Below are 19,788 nucleotides of genomic sequence, written 5' to 3'. Positions count from 1 at the left end.
TTGGATATGAGGTGATATGAGGTTGGTTCTTTAGTTCATATTTAGAACAGATCAGTTTCAGTTTTCTTATATAGGTGCACAACCTTTTATCCGAAGATCCAAATAACGAAAACCTCCGAATAGCGGACATTTTTTCAGTCCTTGAAGAAAGGTCCTTGAAAACGTTCACCGAGGGCGGCCCGCAGCGGTGACAGCGGAACCTCCGATCGGTCCTCGACGAAAGGGGAACTAAATCCCCATTCATAAAAGAGAAGGTGAGGGTACATTGCGCGGGAGAGTAGGAATCCCAGGACAAAGTTGAGTGAGCGTTCACCGAGGGTGGCCCGCAGAGGTGACAGCGGAACCTCCGGTCGGTCCTGGAAGAAAGGGGAACTAAATCCCCTTCATAAAAGAGAAGTGGAGGGAATATTGCCCGGGAGGGTATATCGCCTACCTGGAAGAAACCGGACATTTTTTCCAGGATGTCGTCTGCACACCAAAGCTCACGTTTGGTGCCAAACGCACGTCGCCTCTGCTGCACACGGATATAAGAGGGTGACATGAGTGCGAGAGGTGATTCAATGCTGCGGTCACATTTACAAATTCAGGAATTCATTCAACACACTGCATTTCATACAAACATTTATTCTGCAAGAAAAAACTACATTGAAGACTCAAACTCGCGACCGAGGAACTGCCGGGATCAAGGCGCAAACTCGCGACCTTGCGGATATGAGCCGAGCACTCTTCCACTGAGCCAACCATTAAAATCTACACTAAATAATTTCCATTCTGAAGGCTGACAAATTCCGAATTACAAAAAGTGTCTGGTCCCAAGGCTGTCGGATAAAAGGTTGTGCACCTGTAGTGTGAAAATGAACGATGAGACCAGAGATGCAATCAGTGAGATGTTATTTTCCATACTGGCTCTAGGCAGGAGTCTGCCTCAGGACATGCAGCATATGTGTCTCAAGCCCCAATGAAGAACTGCTAATTAAGATTATGTTTTGCTCCTGGATTTTAGTATTTAGACTTTTCTGCCCCAGCTTCCCTGAATTTGTTGTTGAGGATGCTTTAAAATTGTAAAGTTGCTTATGCTAATTTGCACTCTTGAGATTGTCTAGGTAAAAACTAGGAAATTAACTCAACGTGTCGGAAAATTGGTACTAATTTATAATGATTACGTCAGAAATAGCAAAGAAAATACTTTAATTATTCATCATCATTTGTCCAGAAAGGTATTTGTAATATTGATATTTTCCCCAATTGAAGTCGTGATCCTTATTGATGTGATATTCATGTCAGAACTGGGAAAGAGATAAAACAGGGCACAAGTTAATGCCACAAAAAAAAATCACTTAATATTCAACACATGATAATAATCCACTGTTGCATTCAAGATGGTAGTGAAGATGGGGAATATAAGTTGATGTGGTTCAGAATATCCGGTCTGCTAATTGTTACTCTTTTGCAGAAAACAAGTGAGAGGCTTGCTAAATGTCACTAACTGGTTGAAACCTATTGCTGGCAAAAGCAATAGGTTCAGCAATACTGCATGGGACGACAGTTAAAGGTGACAATGTTTTCTTGTTTATCTTGCAGGAAGAGGACGATGGTCTTGATGATGCCTTTTCAAGGTAAGCCATTGAAGGTTTCTAATATTTTAAAGCCCACAAACAATCCAATTAAAAACAACTCTTTGTTGAAGTGATATCACTAGCTGTTTAGCTTTACAATGCGACGTTGTAGAAATGACTGAAACCTGGTTAAGGGAGGGGCAGGACTGGCAGCTCAATGTTCTGGGGTACAGGAGCTTCATGAGAGACAGAGGTACAGGAAAGAGAAGAGGGGGGGGGGGGGTGCATTGTTGGTTAAGGAGGATGTCACGGTTGTGTTCAAGAGGTGACATTACAGATGGTTTGTCTAGTGAGGCTATATGGGTGGAGCTGAAGAACAAGAAAGGGATGATCACCTTGTTAGGGGTGTACTACACCCCCCCGAATAGTCAACGGAAATTAGTAGAACAAATGTGCTGGGAGATTGCAGGTCATATAAGGTTGTTGTCGAAGGGGATTTTAACTTTCCCAATATAGACTGGGAAAATCATAGCATGTAGGGTTCAGATGGGGTGCAATTCCTCAAAGTGTTCAGTAGAGATTTCTTAAGCAGTATGTGGAGTCCCCCACACGCGAGAGGACAACACTGAATCTAGTATTGGGAAGGGCAAGTTAATGAAGTGCGAGTGCAGGAGCCTTTTGGGACGAGTGACCACAGTTCGATTAGGTCTAAGATAGTTTTGGATAGGGACGGAGATGGTCCACATGTTAAAATGCTCAACTGGGGTAAGGCCAACTTTGAGAGTATGGGAGAAGGTCTTGCTCAAGTTGACTGGAGCAGGTTATTAGATGGGATAGAAACATCGGCCAAGTGCGATGTTTTTAAATGAGTACTGAAGAAAGCTCAGGATGAAGTCAAACACAAGGAAACTTGGCTGATAAGGGAAATTGAGACATTAGCCACAAACAACAAGGATGCATGGGATTGGTATAGGCAGCTGGCATCGTGCTTCCCTGGAGTAGTTTTGGGAGCTACGGAGTAAACTAAAAAAGGATATCAAAAGGGCAAAAAGGAGTCAGGTGATAGCTCTGGTGGGTAGCATGAAGGACAATCCCAAAAGAATTTATAAATATACTAGACTAAGTGGGACCCGTTGGGTCCCAGCATCACACAGGAGGGCTGGTCATCCAACACAATATTCCACCTCTCCACCAATTCTAATATTGGTGGCCAGTTGGGGGTGGGGCTTTCTGGAGCGCTAGTATGGGTGTTGTGGGCTGAAGGGACTGGTTTCCAGAGGGCTAGTATGCAAATTGTGCACCAAATGGATTCTTGGGCTGGCGTCTCAGTCAATCAAGCCTTTTGTGCTGTCAACTCACTCACGGCTGGTGGGCTGGTAGTTGACTCACGGCTAATCCTTGAAATTCTATTTCAAGCAGGGTATAAGGCCACCAAGTTCAAGTGCAGTTTCTTACCACTTCTAGCAGGGTGCAAAGCCACCAAATTCAAGTGTAGTTTCATACCATTTGAAGTAGGGTGCAAAGCCACTAAAGGCAGCGAGTCGTGACCTCTCCCTCCTCCATCTTGCAGAGACTGAGCCACACCCACATTTCCGGTTTTTAGAACCCCCCCCCACCGGCAAAGGTGTGCCTTTCATGGAGTGATTGACAGGAGAGAGAGATTCTCAACATTTTTTTAAAAACTAATAACATTTTTATTTTTCATTGATGGGAAGAATTCTCTGCATTTGCTCAGCGGAGGGGGACTGAGTAAGATGGCCAAAAATCACAGCCGTAAGTGGTAGCGTTTTATCTAAAATCAATATACAGTGCAAACAGGAAGTAAGTGCATTTGCAGTCGTACCTTTTAGCTTCAAGCCAAATCACCCAAGCCACCATTTGCAGAAAGTAGTGCCTTTCAACTTCACGCCTCCATTTGCAGTATGTGGTGCCTTTCAACTTCAAGCCGATGCCATTTGTAGTAAGTAGTGCTGTTCAACTTCCAGCCAAAGCAACCAAGCCACCATTTGCAGTAAGTAGTGCCTTTCAAACCAAAGCAACCAAGCCACCATTTGCAGAAAGTAGTGCCTTTCAACTTCATGCCACCATTTGCAGTAAGTGGTGTCTTTCAACTTCAAGCCACACCCAAGCCACCATTTGCAGTAAGTAATGCCTTTCAACTTCAAGCCAAAGCAACCAAGCCACCATTTGCAGTAAGTAGTGCCTTTCAACTTCATGCCATTTGCAGTAAGTAGTGCCTTTCAATTTCAAGACACATCCAAGCCAAGCCAACCAGGGAGGGGCAGGGGGGGGGGGGGGGGGGGGGGGGGGGGGGGGGGGAGCGCTAGTATAAACCATTTTAGAACCAATAGACATTTTTTTGCATGGTTTACAACCAATAGACATTATTTGGGAAACTTTAGAACCAATAGACATATTTTGCAAGCTTTAGAACCAATAGACATTTTTTTGCAAGCTTTAGAACTAATAGAGACATTTTTGTGCAAGCTTTAGAACCAATAGAGACATTTTTTGCAAGCTTTAGAACCAATAGACATTTTTTTTGCAAGCTTTAGAACCAATAGACATTGTTTTGCAAGCTTTAGAACCAATAGCTTTTTTTGCAAGCTTAGAACTTAGAACCAATAGACATTTTTTGCAAGCTTTAGAACCAATAGACATTGTTTTGCAAGCTTTAGAACCAATAGACACTTTTTTGCAAGCTTTAGAACCAATAGACACTTCTTTGCAAGCTTTAGAACCAATAGACACTTTTTTGCAAGCTTTAGAACCAATAGACATTTTTTTTGCAAGCTTTAGAACCAATAGACATTTTTTTTGCAACCTTTAGAACCAAAATACATTTTTGCAAGCTTTATAACCAATAGACACTTTTTTTGCAAGCTTTAGAACCAATTGACACTTTTTTTTGCAAGCTTTAGAACCAATAGACACATTCTGCAAGCATTTTAGAACCTCTAAGGGCACTTACATTTGAGTAGACATGTGTTCAGTGTTATTCACAGCTCAGAGAAACGTGACCCTCTGCCTTCCTCCATCTTGAAGAGACTGTGTGGCACACCACTTCCTGGTTTTATAGCCCCTCCCCCCTGCCGCCAGCGGGGGCAGCAGAGAGAATGGGGAATTTTGTAAAAACATTAATATCTCTGTTATTTTTAATCGACGGGAAAAATCCTCGGCACACATGCAGCGGAGGGGGGCTCTGAGCAAGGTGGCCAAAAATGACAGCCGTAGGTGGCGGCGTTCTCTCGGAAATCGCAGCACAGATGGCCAAAACCGTTCAAGAACAGACTTTTAGTAATATAGATAGATAAGGGGTAAAGGGGTAACGAGAGAGAGGGAGAGAGTGGGACCTCTCAGGAATCAAAGTGGTCACCTCTGTATGGAGCCACAGGAGATTGGCAAGGTCCCTAAGTGAGCATTTTTCCTCTGTATTTACCGAGGAGAAAGACAGTAGGATGGAGGAAATTGGAGCAGTCACTGGAATTGTCTTGAGAGCAGTCAGGGTTACTGTCGAAGAAGTACTGAAGGTACTATCATGTTTGAAGATAGACAAATCTCCTGGGCCTGATCTGATATATCCGAGGACATTGTGGGAAACCAGAGAGGAAATTGCGGGAGCCCTGGTTAAAATTTACGAGTCGTCCTTAAATACAGGAGTGGTGCCGGGAAGCTGGAGGGTGGCAAATGTTGTACCTCTTTTCAAGAAGGGTTGCAGGAAAAATTTTGGGAAAAATAGGTTACAGTGACCTTAACATCTGTAGTTGGTAAGTTACTGGAGAGTATTCTGAGGAATAGGATAATCAGGCATTTCGATGGGCAAGGGCTAATTAGGGATCGTCAGCAGGGTTTTGTACATGGGAGGGCGTGTTTCACAAATCTGATTGATTTTTTTTGAAGTCAAGACCAAAAAGTTTGATGGGGGCAGAGCTGTAGATGTTGTGTACATGGACTTCAGTAAGACGTTCGACAAGGTTCCGCATGGTTGGCAGCTCTGGAAGGTTAGATCACATGGGATCCAAGGAGTGATCGCCGAATGGATAGCAAATTGGCTCCATGGAAGGAAGCAGAGGGTAATGGTGAAAGGTTGCTTCTCAGACTGGATGCCTGTGACTAGTGGTGTGCTTCAGGGTTCAGTGCTGGGCCCTTTACTGTTTGTCATCTATATCAATAATTTGGATGAGAACATCTAATGCTTGATGGAATTTAATACAGAGAAGTGTGAGGTGTTGCATTTTGGGACGTTGATCAAGGGCAGGACCTACATAGTAAATGGTAGGCCTCTGGGTAGTGTTGTGGAGCAGAGGGATCTAGGAGTACAGGTGCATAGTTCCTCGAAGGTCAGGACACAGGTAGATAAGGTGGTCAAAAAGACTTTTGGCACTTTGGCTTTCATCAGTCAGAGTATTGAGTATAGAAGTTGGGAGGTCATGGTGCAGTTGTAAAATACGTTGGTGAGACTGCATTTAGAATATTGTGTTCAGTTCATGATGTTATAGGAAAGATATTGTCAAGCTTGAAGGTGTTCAGAAAAGATTTACAAGGATGTTGCCAGGACCAGAGGGTGGAGCTATAGGGAGAGGTTGTAGGTTGGGTCTCTATTCCATGGAGCACAGGAGGATGAGGGGAGATCTTATAGAGATATACAAAATCATAAGAGGAATAGATCGGGTAAATGCACAGAGTCTCTTGCCCAGAGTAGGGGAATCGAGGATATAGGTTCAAGGTGAAGGGGAAAAGATTTAATAGGAATCTGAGGGGTAACTTTTTCCACATAAAGGGTGATGGGACTCATGTAGCTGGGACATTGTTGGCCGGTGTGGGCGAGTTGGGCCAAAGGGCCTGTTTCCACACTGCATCACTGACTATGATTATGACAATCTATGCACGTCAGCATGATCCATACTGTGAAGCATTCATTTGATTTCTGTGGCTGCTATTTTCTTTTTAATGTTTTGGGATCTGGCTACTGTTGGCAAAGCTCATATTTATTGCCAATTGCTCGTGAGAAAATTGTGATGAGCCACCTTCTTGGACTGCTGCAGACTTTCTGGTGAAGATGGTGCAGCAGTGGTTTTGGATTGGGATGGGTAGAGTTTAGATGCAGCATTGCTGACAGACTGGTGAGATATTTCCAGATAAGTGCAACTTGGAGGTTTATCTGAAAGTAACGGCCTTATTCTGTGCAGTGATGACTCCCAGAGTGGGTGGATATTGATAACTACTTTGGAAATTACTTTGAACATGGTCATAGAGAAAATCATAGAATCATACAGCGTGGAAACAGGCACTTCAGCCCAATTTATGCATGCTGACCAAGATGTCCCTTACCCACTTGGTTGGGTACATGGATAGGAAAGGTTTGGGGGGGGGGGGGGGATATTGGCCAAACGGGGCTAGCTTAGACAGGGCATCTTGGTCATCATAGATAGGTTGGGCTGAAGGGCCTGTTACCATGCTGTATGACTCTCTCTATGACCATGTTCAAAGTAATTTCCATGGCTGGGTAATTAGCGATATCCCACCCATTTACATTCTGGGAGTCACCACTGCACAGAAACTCAACTGGGCCAGCCGCATAAATACTTTGGCAGCAACAGCATCTCAGACTGGCTATCCTGCGATTGATCACTGCCTGTCTAAAATTGCAAAGCATTTCCACGATCTACAGGCATGTCAGAAACATAATGCAATACTCTCCCTTTGGCCGAATGTATACTGCTCCAATAACACTCAGGATGGTAGAATAAAAAACTTGATTGATGCCCCAATTATCACCCAGAGTTGTTAGTGGTTGGAATATAGACATGGACTGTTAATTTGGTGGCAAGAACATGGCATTTCCCATATTCTGCACTGCTCCATTTGCAGCAGAGTGCAAATGATATTGAACATTGTGCAATGATTAGTGAGCGTGATCGAAAGGATGTCATTGAAATAGCTATAATTTTCCTAGAACTGACACATTTTTCACTGCTTAATTTGGTTTTTAATTTAAGGCCTTATGGATTTGAGAAAAACATCATTAGTCCATGTACTATTAGCTGCAATTTATGATTTAAAAAAATATATAAACATATATTGCAGCTTCTGTTCTACAACCTGTTAATGGAAATGAACAGTTAGGCACAAAAAACACTCACTCTCAGTAGATCAAATAAACGAATTGGAAATTATTTTCCAATGCTCATCAGTATCCCATGGTTACATAATTGGAATGCCTTTCAGTCTTGGAGGGCAGATTAATCTTAATTATTTTAATTTCTGTAAGTGTTACATTGTCTGATATTCTGTATGTGGAAATTATGAATGTGCACTGGTTCCTTGGGTAAGTGCATTCCATGTTCTGTCCAGTAGCAAGACTGGTAAATCCATTAAATCTGTTGGTTCATGCAATGGTACAAAAATACTGTTAATTTAATTACAATATTCATGCTTGTGCATCTCTTCAGATTTAAAACAAAAAGAAAAAATGGCATTGGAAACATACTTAAACCAGTTAATTTTGCAGAGTGCAGATCTGTCAAATAATGCCAGATATCAAATCTAGTGTTGGGCTCCATGAACCTGTGTATCTAATAAAGATTGGAACCTTGCATTACTTAATTCCTCAAGCACCTTAAGTGTGTAATTTTGACATTTTTTTTAACTAACAGTTGACTAACAAAGGCGCAAAGAGGTCCTTCTGCAGTTAGGAGCAAAGAGGTCCTTCGGCACTTGTACAGAGCCCTAGTGAGACCACACCTGGAGTATTATGTGCAGTTTTGGGGAAGGACATTCATGCCATTGAGGGAGTGCAGCGTAGGTTTACAAGGTTAATGGCCGGGATGGCGGGACTGTCATATGCTGAGAGAATGGAGCAGCTGGGCATGTACGCTCTGGAGTTTAGAAGGATGAGAGGGAATCTCATTGAAACATATAAGATTGTTAAGGGCTTGGACACGATAGAGGCAGGAAACATGTTCCCGATGTTGGGGGAGTCCAGAACCAGGGGCCACAGTTTAAGAAAAAGGAGTAAGCCATTTAGAACGGAGATGAGGAAACACTTTTTCTCACAGGGAGTGGTGAGTCGGTGGAATTCTCTGCCTCAGAGGGCAGTGGAGGCGGGTTCTCTGGATGCTTTCAAGAGAGAGCTAGATAGGACTCTTAAAAATAGCGAAGTCAGGGGATATGGGGAGAAAGCAGGAACGGGGTACTGATTGAGGATGATCAGCCATGATCACATTGAATGGGGGTGCTGGTTCGAAGGGCTGAATGGCCTACTCCTGCGTCTATTGTCTATAGCACAATATTGATTCTGAGAAATAAGGTAAAACTGTATTCTATTTAAATGTTTCATGACTGTACTTATTTGCTTGTTCATCAATTTTTAACTCTTATAAAGATGCGACTGTTAGGAAGACATTGCATGGACAAGGTTAACCTTTGATCTCTCAGCTACTTTACAATAGGAGGCACCTGTGATAGCCTGATGCCAGAACTGCATCTTGGCCTCAAGCCATAGAGACCCAATTGTCGCTGCGGTGGCTAAGGTCAGCTTTTCCAATGCACTTGAAAGCTAATGTGGGACTTTAATGACATTATTGATCAGAGTGCATTGTGACTTTTATCTTTGAAGATTAGAGAAGAATACTTAAAATTTTGCAACATTACTAAGCTTATGATAAATCACAGCAGGAAAAGAAAACTCGGCAGCAGACTCTGCTGGATTCCAAATTTTGAATTCCAAACAAGCCAGGAAAATAAAGAAGAGGGAATCTGATGGCAAATTAAAATAGTTATAAAGTTGATATTAAAATTAGTATCTTATGTACTGGAGCATTTTAATCATATACATGAATTTTGTTGTTTTGATAATTATTTTAATCTCATATTTAATATCAACTAATAGCCTAAATATTGCAAGAATCAGTGCTGCATGTGTTCAAAAACCCAGGTATGGTGTACTTGCACGTGCTGAAATATCTAATCTCACCTACAGCTGTAGCAATTGATCTGTACAGCATCCAGTCAACTTGGAAGCCTTGTTCCTGCTCATTATCCCACACTGAAAAGCAGCTGAGAGATTAGAGCTTCCATGCATGAGGAATTTATTTTTGTGACTGAAACCATTTTTACTGATTTATAAGAATGTGAAACAATGTGGCTATATGTATTGAGAAAGTTCCTTTTTTTACTTGGTAAGTATTTGATTCCTGCCTTTACATCCTAAATAACAGCCTTTATTAAAATATGTCTAACTAGGGTCTTCTGCATGTTGCATGACATTAAATGAATAAGATGTTTAAATAAATGTAAATGACTTGTATTATGAGACTGGGGGTTGTTTATTTAACACCCAGTCAACTTTCAATTGCCATGAGTATATGTTTGCCCAAATAACCAAGGCAAACATTTGCTTCCTCTAACGTTAATGTTAAGGATTGTGTGAGGCATTATATTTATTTCCTAATTTTACAAGCAGCATTGTGGATGCAGTTGAACCGAGCCAATCACAGGTACCTTTTTCTAATATTATTTCAAAACATCATCTTTGAAAGTGAATGATACACATAGATAATTAGAACCAAAATATGTACAATGTCCATATGAAACATTATGCATTCATGAACGGAGTTTAAAATTGTACTCAATTTCACCTGCAATTTTCATTTGCTATGGATTGTGAAACCAGCATCAGAATAGATTTAACATAAATGAAAAAATCTATCTTTATGCAAATTAGAAGGTAAACCGACAGATTTCAATCATGTTCAGATTGGGTCAATCTGTTTTGGAAGAATGCATTCAACTGGAAGGGGTTCAATAAAAGATGAAGATGTTGCCATGTTTGGAAGGTTAGAGTTATAAGCAGAGGTGCAGTGGTGCCAGAGCTCACCGGAGTGCCGCTCCGGGACCTCTGGATAAAAAGCCAAAATAAACAGTGGGGAATTTTAACTAGCGGGTGTGTGGTTACCTGGTCAAAAGAGGGGGAAGGGGAAGACCCATCACAACTGAGGTTCCCTGTAGGAGGGGGGAGCAATAGGACCCAGCAGAGCTAGACTACGTGCTGTCGGCATCATGGAGGTTGTGGGCCTGGTGCTGAGCCTAAAACTCTGGTGAGGTGATGGCTCTGGCCCGCTAGTGGCTGATGGAGAGGCAAAGGTCGGCGGAGTCGCAGGTGGAGGCCCGTGGGGGGCTGGAGTAGAGATACGGGTCGGCGGTAGCGGCATTGGCCCCGGGGAGGTGGTGAGAGATGGCGACAACAGCAGTGGCCTCAGGGTGGCGGTGAGAGTCAGCAGCCGCGGCAGTTTAGGTGGTCCCGGCCTGGGTTTGGCCGGAAAGGTGGTGAGGGTCGGAGAGGCGGTGGATGATGTTGCTGCTCCTCGTGGTGGCCATCTCGGCCTCGTGGTGGTCGGGCAGGCGGTGGCGCAGTCCACCGGTGGAGCTCCGGGCCTGAGGGCAGGTCAAGGAGTGTCGGTGGAGGGACCGGTCTGGAGGCGGGCAAGCTTGTGATCCTTGGTAGAATCCAGATTGGCGAGGAAGCGTTTGTTGAGGGTGTGGATCTGGTGTTGAATTAAGTAGTTGTGGTCCATTGCAGGTGTGAGTGAGTGTGAAGGCCAAGAGCTGCGGGAGAGTCAGGGCGAATAGGGGCTGGGCCGGCACCTCTAAAAATACATGTCTTTTTCTTTACTTGCTTGATAATTATATTTCATGATAATTAGTTAGTGCAACCGTGTAATATTTTGCCATATTATTAAATTAAGTATTATATGTTTTATGTACTAGTTACACTGGCATGTAGTGATAAAATATAATATTAGGTAACCATAATAATGCAAAAAAATCTGCCGTGCAATCAAAGACAGTCCATAGAATATCATAGTTTCTGATAGTAGTGTGTAGTGCGTGGGTCTCAAAAGCAAGTAGTCCGAAGTTTGAGAAGCACTTTTATTTAATTCCTCCCGGTTCAAGGGAAGACGAAACCAGCTGAAGATGGCACCCAAACCCTGCCTTTTAAACCCTCCGGCTAAGGGCCGCCTCCGGACTGCACCACTCCTGTGCCGAGGAGTTCGGCAGTATTTCCTGGCATTCGACCCTTAGGAGAATGCCACAGCGACCCCCCCCCCGTGAACCAGATGACAAAAACGCACCGGTGGGCGCACGAGCCAGCGGCCCGCGTGCGGAAGTCCCACGATCCCGGGGCTTGCGGGGCGTAGGTGGAGGGACAGGTCGAGGGAATCGGCGGGAGGACAGGCGAGTGACAGGTGGACCGTCATGAGGGGGGGGCCCTCGGGGCCGAGGTTGTGCAACCAGCACGGCTGGTCAACCACAGGTGCCACCGGCTTCAAAAGGTGGTGACTCCACAGGCTCTGCCGGCCGGCCCCCCACGTCCAGGACAAAAGTCGCCAGCCCGTGTTTAGCCTCACGCCGAAGAGACGGAGACAAGGAACAGCCTCCCCGGAGTGGCGAGATTTGGGCATCACGGCGCAGGATACACGTAAAAATAAGTCCGTGAGGGCTAACAGGCACGTGGAAAACAAAAAAAGACCCATGGCTGGGTGAGCATCGGGACTGGGTGCGCGCCGGCCAACCAGTGTGCTCTTTAGCGAACATCGTCGAAGGGTGGAGCTTGATAGCAGTTTATTGGCAACATACCAGCACCCCAAGGCATTCAAGACCTTTCCTTGTGATTACATTGATGTGCAGGGCACTGTGAAACATGTACACCAAGTGTCGAAGCCGTACACCTGCTCTGCCGATGATGAGGCCAAGTCCTCTTTGGGAGCGGTTCGGATGCCCATGTTATGACCAAGATTGTTGTTCTCGTCGACATTCAGATTTTCAGTCCGGGCCGGTGAGTCGTGCACCTCATTCTGCCAACAATGGAATTATGGTCCACCAGATTGTTAGCTTGCGGGTGGTAAGCCGTGTATGTGGCTACAGTCATGAGTCCCCAGAGAGAGAGAGCCATGGCTGACCACAGCTCGGAGGTGGAACTTTAGTTTGCCCCCGGTCAGAGGAGATGAGAATGCAGGGCACCCCGAAGCGAGCAATCCAGGTGCGCGGAAGAGTGCCCTAAGAGCACACGGAGCCGTTTCAGGTGGGAGCCTAACGGAATGATTGAATGGCAGAGAAGACTTGAATGTAAGCGAATGCCCAATGGTCAAAAGCATCTTGATGACCCCAACATTGCCAGATAGGGGCAGCACAATGTCCACGTGTAAGGGTCAATAGAACCTTGATCAGCCAAGGGGTAGACCGAACCCTAAATAGAGGTGCTTAAACATGGCGCTGGATGTTTTTCCGTCTGGCACGGGATGAGGAGGTTGTTGAACAGAGCCTTAGGGCAACCTGTTCTTGCGCAGCACCGTGCCACAGGACGGTGTAGAAGGCAGACCAGTGCCATCATCGCTAAGGCATTGTATTAGTGGTGAGCCAGACCCTGGATCTTCTCGAACACTCTCCAGTGCGCTGGAGGAAACAGCGGGTCAGTCAGCATGGGGCGATGAAGGGTCCTTACTAGACACATCGCACAGGATTTCACACCCCACATGCTGTCTGAGGGACTGATCCTCAAGGCGGAGGCCGGAGATTCTGAGTCCGGTAGGACGGGCACCTCGTCGTCCAAAGCATTGTGCCGCCGCCAGAGCAGAATGGGTGTCCAATCCGGTTGCCACCTTTGAGAAGACGGTGATTATAGCAAAGGTGGGACAATGGGTCGGCAGAAAAGGTTTAATGTTGTTGTCTTGACGTAGCGGACTTGACTGTGGGAGTATTCGGAATAATTAAATCCAATTTTTTCCGCTGCTGACGTGCGGACCAGGGGTCGGAAACCTTCTGCAGGGCGAAAGTGAGCGGCTTATGGTCGGTGTAGGCGGTGAACGGGCGGCCCTCCAGGAAGTAACGAAAATGGCGCACAGCCAGGTACAGGAATGAGGAATGAATTGTCAGAAGGGGCAGTGTAGGCAGTTCCTCGCAACATTTAAGAGGCATCTAGATAAATATTTGAATGAACAAAGCCGAGATAAATATGGAATTATTCAGATAAATGGAATTCAGATTGTATAGTAGTTGATATAGATACAATGGACTGAAGAGCCTGTTTGTATGCTGTATAATGCCTCGACACCGACTCTGTGATTCCTTATTTAATATGCTACGAAGTCTATAGTTTAAGCTTCCTTGCATTAGAAATGAATTGCAGGATGGGTAAAACTACTAGTAATTATTGTCAATTCCAGACTGTTGTTTCCATTTGCATTGTGTCCAAATATCAGTTCCTTATGGTCAAGAGATCTTGTCCCTGTGAGTGTGCAAGCCTCATGGCTGAATATAATCTTTGAAGTTAGGAGGAATTTGTCCATAATGTCACAATAAATTTAAGTGCCAGTTTCGATATCCATCTCCTCCTTGTTTTATTTTTGTCAATAATATCATGTACCTTATGGATTACAAGGACTAATTTATTCCCTGGTAACTTGGTTGAGCCAAGAAGTTTTGCCATTGAACTACAAGTCTGAAACCATCCCACATGGCCGAATGGCCACTCCTGCTATTGTCTATTGAGAACAAAACTTGACAAGGGAAGAGGCAGGACAAAACATGGCAGGTAATAGGTCAACATGGGTGAGGGAATTTTTGGCAAGCAGATGATGGATATTTGCTGGCCTCCAGTGGAATGCATTTCTGCACCTCTTGGCAAGCCTTACGATTCTGGGTATCAACGAGTTTGCTAGTGCTAGTCCAGCCACTTGAACATAAAGTGAATGACACTCCAATACAGTACAGTAATGGAGTGCTGCACTGCTAGAGGTGCTCTTATTCAGATGAGATATTTGACTGATGTTTTGTGTGTTTTGGGATGGGCATGGTGGATCATAAAACACTGTTAAGAGACTTGTGTAGAAATTAGTCCGTAATTATCTCAACCAATATAATTAGAGCATCAGTTCCTGTGAATCTTTTCCATGTGCGAGTTAGTTGCTGAATTTTCTGCATTACTACAGTTGACTGTATTTCAAGAGTGCTTAATTGTTAAGTATTTTTGGACAAGCCGATGTTATGAAAGCTACTACCATGCAAAAACTTAATTTTGTCCTTCAAGTGCCAGAGCATGCTTCATTTCAGTAATTAATAGTTTATCGTTTGTTTGCACAATTGGCCACAAGATAGTCTTAAAGAATAGCAAAAGAGAGTAAATTAATCATAATAAATTGAGCAATACATTGTTCTGCAATGTCAATGGATAAGGCTCACTGTTGACAATATAGATTTATCATCTGACCACCATGTTAGCTCATGAATAGTAATACGAATGGTTTTGCTTTTCCAATTTCAGACTTGCCGAGTCTCGAACAAGTAAACAATGCAAGAATATCTCCAATTTTCAGGATTCTCAGGTAAAGGAGACAAACCTGCCAGACACGGACACAAGCGAAGTGTTCTCAACCCTTACGGACTTGGACACAGGAGATTTGTCACCGGTTCAGGCAGAACTGCCACTTTCTCATTGATTTGGATATCATTCTAATCACAGAACTTGCTGAGAAAAGAGCTGGAGGGAAATATACTGCTGGAAAATCATCTTTTTCCTCTTGATGCCTTAATAGCTAACCATATTTTATAAAAACGTGTTTACCTTTGAACCAATATTTACACGCAACAACTGTATTTGCATTTTTGACAACCATGCCAGTGATTGAATAAATCCTAGACACTTCAGCACTTTGTAGACAAAGTGCTGAAAAAGGCAAAGAGGATGGGAGCAGCAATACAAAATATAAACAATGCTTCATCTATGAATCTGGCAGAGTCCACAGGAGCCGACAAACAGCTGTAGTGCATAAGAGTCAAACATCGTGGAAATATTCAAATACAATTCCACTTACGGTCACCAGTCAACAGTTTCACAGGTGGTGGTCAAACAAGTGCCGCTGCTTATCAGCTGCAGCATATGGGTGGGTCACTGTTATCCTCTAGAGAACAGGCCAAGAGCCTAATGGATGCACACATACATCACCTCTTCCTTTTGATGCATTCCTACCGTCAGTAACGAGAACTTTCTAGTCATAGATTTTTCTGCATGGCTGCTTTTTCGTGAGCTAGACACAAAGATTGATCGAGATCATTCAAGTACAAATTGGATGTACTGTACTTGTGTCGTGTAATTGTAAATTGTAGTGCCTGGGAGAAAGGTGGTGACTTCACACTCACACTCACTCCCCCCCCCCCCCCCCCCACCAGGAGTTATGGGTTTAACCTCATTGAAACTTAAATAATGAAAGGCATAGATAGCGTGGATGTTTCCACTGGTTGGAGAGTCTAGGACCAGAGGTGACAGCCTCATAGACCGTGGACCGAAGTGCTTTTTAGTTTCATTTTGTGACCCAAATCACATATCTACCTGTATTTATAACATAGTGTAAAAATATTATAGAAATCATACCTGAAACTCGTCAAGAACAAAACCTGCACATATTTTTATAATATGAGGAAAAACCTCCAATTTTCCGAGTAGTAATTGTCCAATCAAAGCACGTTTGACATTGAGTCAGACGCCAATTGACCAATCACGTGCTTTGTTTCATGCTAGCGAGGCAGCGAGCACACTGGCTGCCTACTAACATGGGGAGAAGGCAGGAACGGGTACTGATTGGGAATGATCAGCCATGATCACATTGAATGGCGGTGCTGGCTCGAAGGGCTGAATGGCCTACTCCTGCACCTATTGTCTAATAACATCACAACAATAGCAAGGTTTGGAAGGAAGAAAGTTAATGCTAACCACTTGCTGATAATTTTGTTTTACAACTGATTTATCTTTGTAAAGTTATGATGTTGTGAACTGTGAAATAAAAATGATAAATAAAAATGTAGAGCTAGTGTTAGGATTAGAGTCAGGCATTTTCCTCTCAGTGCAAGAGGGTTAGGGCTGATAGCTGCTGTGAGGGATCAGTCGGGCTGTTGCAGTGAGCGAGGGGGCGGACTGATGGAGCCAGCGCTATGGGGGGTGTTGAAGGCGGCCCGGGCAGCAAGTAGAGCAGTACTGGCCGAGGTGGACACGCTGAGCGGCCACACATATGGAGACGGCAGCCAGTCCCAAAGCGGCTCCAGCTGTGGGCAGCTCGGGATAGGGGAGTGAGTTAGGGTTAGGCATTTTCCTCTCAGTGGAAGATGCCTGAGCCTTCCCCCAGTCTGGCACTGCCCCAGTCCCACTATGGCTGTGACTCCCACTCTGCACACTGGCAGTCAGTGGGGTTCAGTAAACTGGGGAATGCACAGGATCGGCCCTCACTCATTAATTAGGTGGGTTCAGGAGACGGAGAAACCTGGGATCTTTGCAGCAGTCCTGCATTCAATGTTCACATATACAGCTATATATTATTGAGCACAAGAGGGCGCTGTTACTTTTTCTAATTAGATTAATTGATTAGTGCGCAACTTTTTCCACTGACGAGTTATGAATTCCTTATCAATTATGTTTCATCTAAATATGTGCCAAATTTCAGGTAGATACCAGACATGGGTCACAAATGTTAATCTAGAGCCCTTTTGGTACCTTGGCCTATCAGAATTAAAGGGCGCTCTTTTAGAAAGGAGGCGAGGAAGAACTTATTTTGTCAGAGGGTAGTTAATCTGTGGTACTCATTGCCACAGAGGGCTGTGGAGACCAAGTCAGTGGATATTTTTAAGGCAGCGATAGACAGATTCTGGATTAGAGCGGGTGTCAAGGGTTATGGGGAGAAGATAGGAAAATGGGATAAGGAGGCCATGATGAATGGCAGAGTAGTCTCGATGGGCCGAATGGCCTAATTCTACTCCTGTAACTAGTGAACAGAGATGATCAGTCAACAATTCAGTCAAAATTTTGTAGGTGAATGTACAATTTCTACCAACCGTTTTACTGGTCCTATAATTGTACAGTTGATACTGGAGATGGCCAATTTATCTCTAATACGATAGACAGACAACCTGCCATTTCTGCTCCAAGCACCATGCGATGATGAATTCCTGCACGAAAATACACAAGAAACAGCAGCAACAGCCATCTACTACACACTAGCTATAAAAATGGCCACTGCCATTTCCATCCTCAGCTACACAAACGTAATCTTAATCTGCAAACTCAATACGATCTTGGTTACAGATTATTGATGGTTAATATTCTAAATGTTTGAAATAATTATGAAAGTTTAGTTTTCATTAAAGATAAATGCAGCCCATCCCTAAACAAGTCTTTTCATTTGATTTTGAATGGTATGCATTTTTTTTTCCCGAAATGTATATTTCTCTAGCTTCAGCCTTTGTATCACAATGATGGCCAAACAAAGAATGGTTACAAAAAATGGTGTTAAGTTTGTGTTTGTTCAACTTTATCATTGGAGACTGGTGTATACATTGTGCTATGCTGTGCGTCTGTGAAAAAAAGTTAATTGTTAAGTGTAAGTACAAAGAGGGTCAGTCTTGGCCATCATGCAATTCAAGTCACCTTTAAAGCATAAATGGTACGTTTTAAATCTGATTTTCACAATGCAGCATGCCCTCACATCCATTTGTGAAATATTGTGATCACTAAAGTAATGTCCCAGTTACTAAAATATTATTTTTACCAAATAAACAATCAGGTTATTTCTTTATATTAGCCTCCTTTACATTGACATAGACAAAACGACAGTTTGGTGGAACACTTGTGCTCTATCCACCAAGACCTGCTAGAACTCTGGGTTGTCAACCATTTTATCTCCCCTTCACATACCTTTGTCCTTGGCCTCTTCCATTACCAGAGTGAGGCCGCACACAAACTGGAAGAACAGCACCTCATATTCTGCTTAGGCAACTTGTTACTCAATGGTATGAAGATTGAATTTGTCAATTTCAAGTAATACTCCCCTCTTTCTCCACCTACACCCCTTCTCCTCCACTTTACATTTCACTCCTCTTTCCTTATCCAACACTCTTGTCTCCTTTTCACCTCCAGCATCGTCACTATTTCCACCCATCTGCCAATAACCACTTCTCACTACGTGCTAGGGTTTGCCCCACCCCTACCTCTTTTCCAACTCTCCTCCCCACTGGTCTGAAAGGTACAAAATATAATCTGTCCATTCCCTCCACAGATGCTGCCTGACCCAGAGTTCCTCTTTCTCTTTGTTTTGCTCAAGATTTAAGCATCTGCAGTCTCTTGTGTCTATGTTTTCCAAAATTCTAAATTATAGTATCTTGACATTATCAATGTTCGATGTGGAAAAAAAAATCTTTTATAGTATTGAAAACTTTCAATCTAGGTTATCTTTGTATCAATGTCAAGATTTACATTTAAGGAAGTTCTGATTTGCAGGATCCAGTGACATAAACCAGCTTCCCCTGGCCACATTATGCATAATTCCCAGACAACAGCATTCATGGGTTCAATTTTGAATGGTAACTAAATGTTAAGATTTTAAAATGAAAATAAGCTGGAAATGCTGCAGATTTTTAAACCAGTAACAACTTTGGCTTAAGAATGTTACTTTTCCAATCGATGCTGCAGTAAAATGTAAATGAATTTGAAAAGAAAATGGCATTGCATTTAAGGTGGACTTGTTAAACTACAGTTGTTATAGACCTACATTAATATATAATTTTGGCCCACTTTCATTTAATTGATATGATGTGGAAGATCCAGCTTTGGCTTGGCACTGTTGCTTTTGCTGCTTTATATTGGTGCATTTAAAATGTAGCAAATATTTTTTGATAAATAATGAATGGGGTTATGCAGAATACTGGATATTTAATGCAAGTAAAATAATTTATTCCTTATTATGGATCTTAATCACAAATGTTATAATTTATTACCATCTAGTGCCGTTTATAGAAATCTTAATTTTTCAGGTTAATTAGCACAGAATGGATTATTTGGAATTGACCTGTGCCATTTAAAGAAAATATTAACCTTAGGATTATGTTAGTAGTCTTGCATTAATTCAAAGCATGAAGCTTTAAATAATTGAATTAGAAATTGAGACAGCACTAATAAATTTAGCAATGAATGTTTGCAGTTTCGTTTATATGCAACCAGGATGCTTTATTTCTGAGTGCATGTTATATAAACACTACAGCATTTGGTTTGGACTAAATTGCACTGCAATTTTGTTTCTCTGTAAAACAGCAAAAGTAGTCCTTCCAAATACAAATTCTGCATTAATACTACCAAATTCATTCAAACTTATCCTCACACTCAAATTCCAACTGAGACTATGTATTGAAGGAC

The 19,788-nt window shown here is 43.1% G+C and overlaps 1 protein-coding gene across 4 annotated transcripts in view; it reads left to right on the top strand.

The window, feature by feature from the left end:
• The window catches only part of si:dkey-71h2.2 (low density lipoprotein receptor adapter protein 1-B), an 83,017-nt gene extending 66,475 nt beyond the window's left edge, over nucleotides 1–16,542 (top strand). The window contains exons 8-10 of one of the 4 annotated variants that reach the window (XM_055635541.1): nucleotides 1,582–1,616; nucleotides 10,021–10,054; nucleotides 14,878–15,041. In XM_055635541.1, the coding sequence (XP_055491516.1) occupies nucleotides 1,582–1,616; nucleotides 10,021–10,054; nucleotides 14,878–14,901 (93 nt within the window). In that variant the 3' untranslated portion in view covers nucleotides 14,902–15,041. Of the gene's footprint in view, nucleotides 1–1,581; nucleotides 1,617–10,020; nucleotides 10,055–14,877 lie in introns of all 4 variants that reach the window. The other 3 variants (XM_055635544.1, XM_055635540.1, XM_055635542.1) reach the window with 3 other exon arrangements.
• The last annotated feature ends 3,246 nt before the right edge of the window (nucleotides 16,543–19,788 follow it).

The sequence above is a fragment of the Leucoraja erinacea genome, chromosome 5, assembly GCF_028641065.1.
Source record: "Leucoraja erinacea ecotype New England chromosome 5, Leri_hhj_1, whole genome shotgun sequence".
Lineage (NCBI taxonomy): Eukaryota > Metazoa > Chordata > Chondrichthyes > Rajiformes > Rajidae > Leucoraja > Leucoraja erinaceus.
This window is presented reverse-complemented; position numbering and strand designations above follow the sequence as displayed.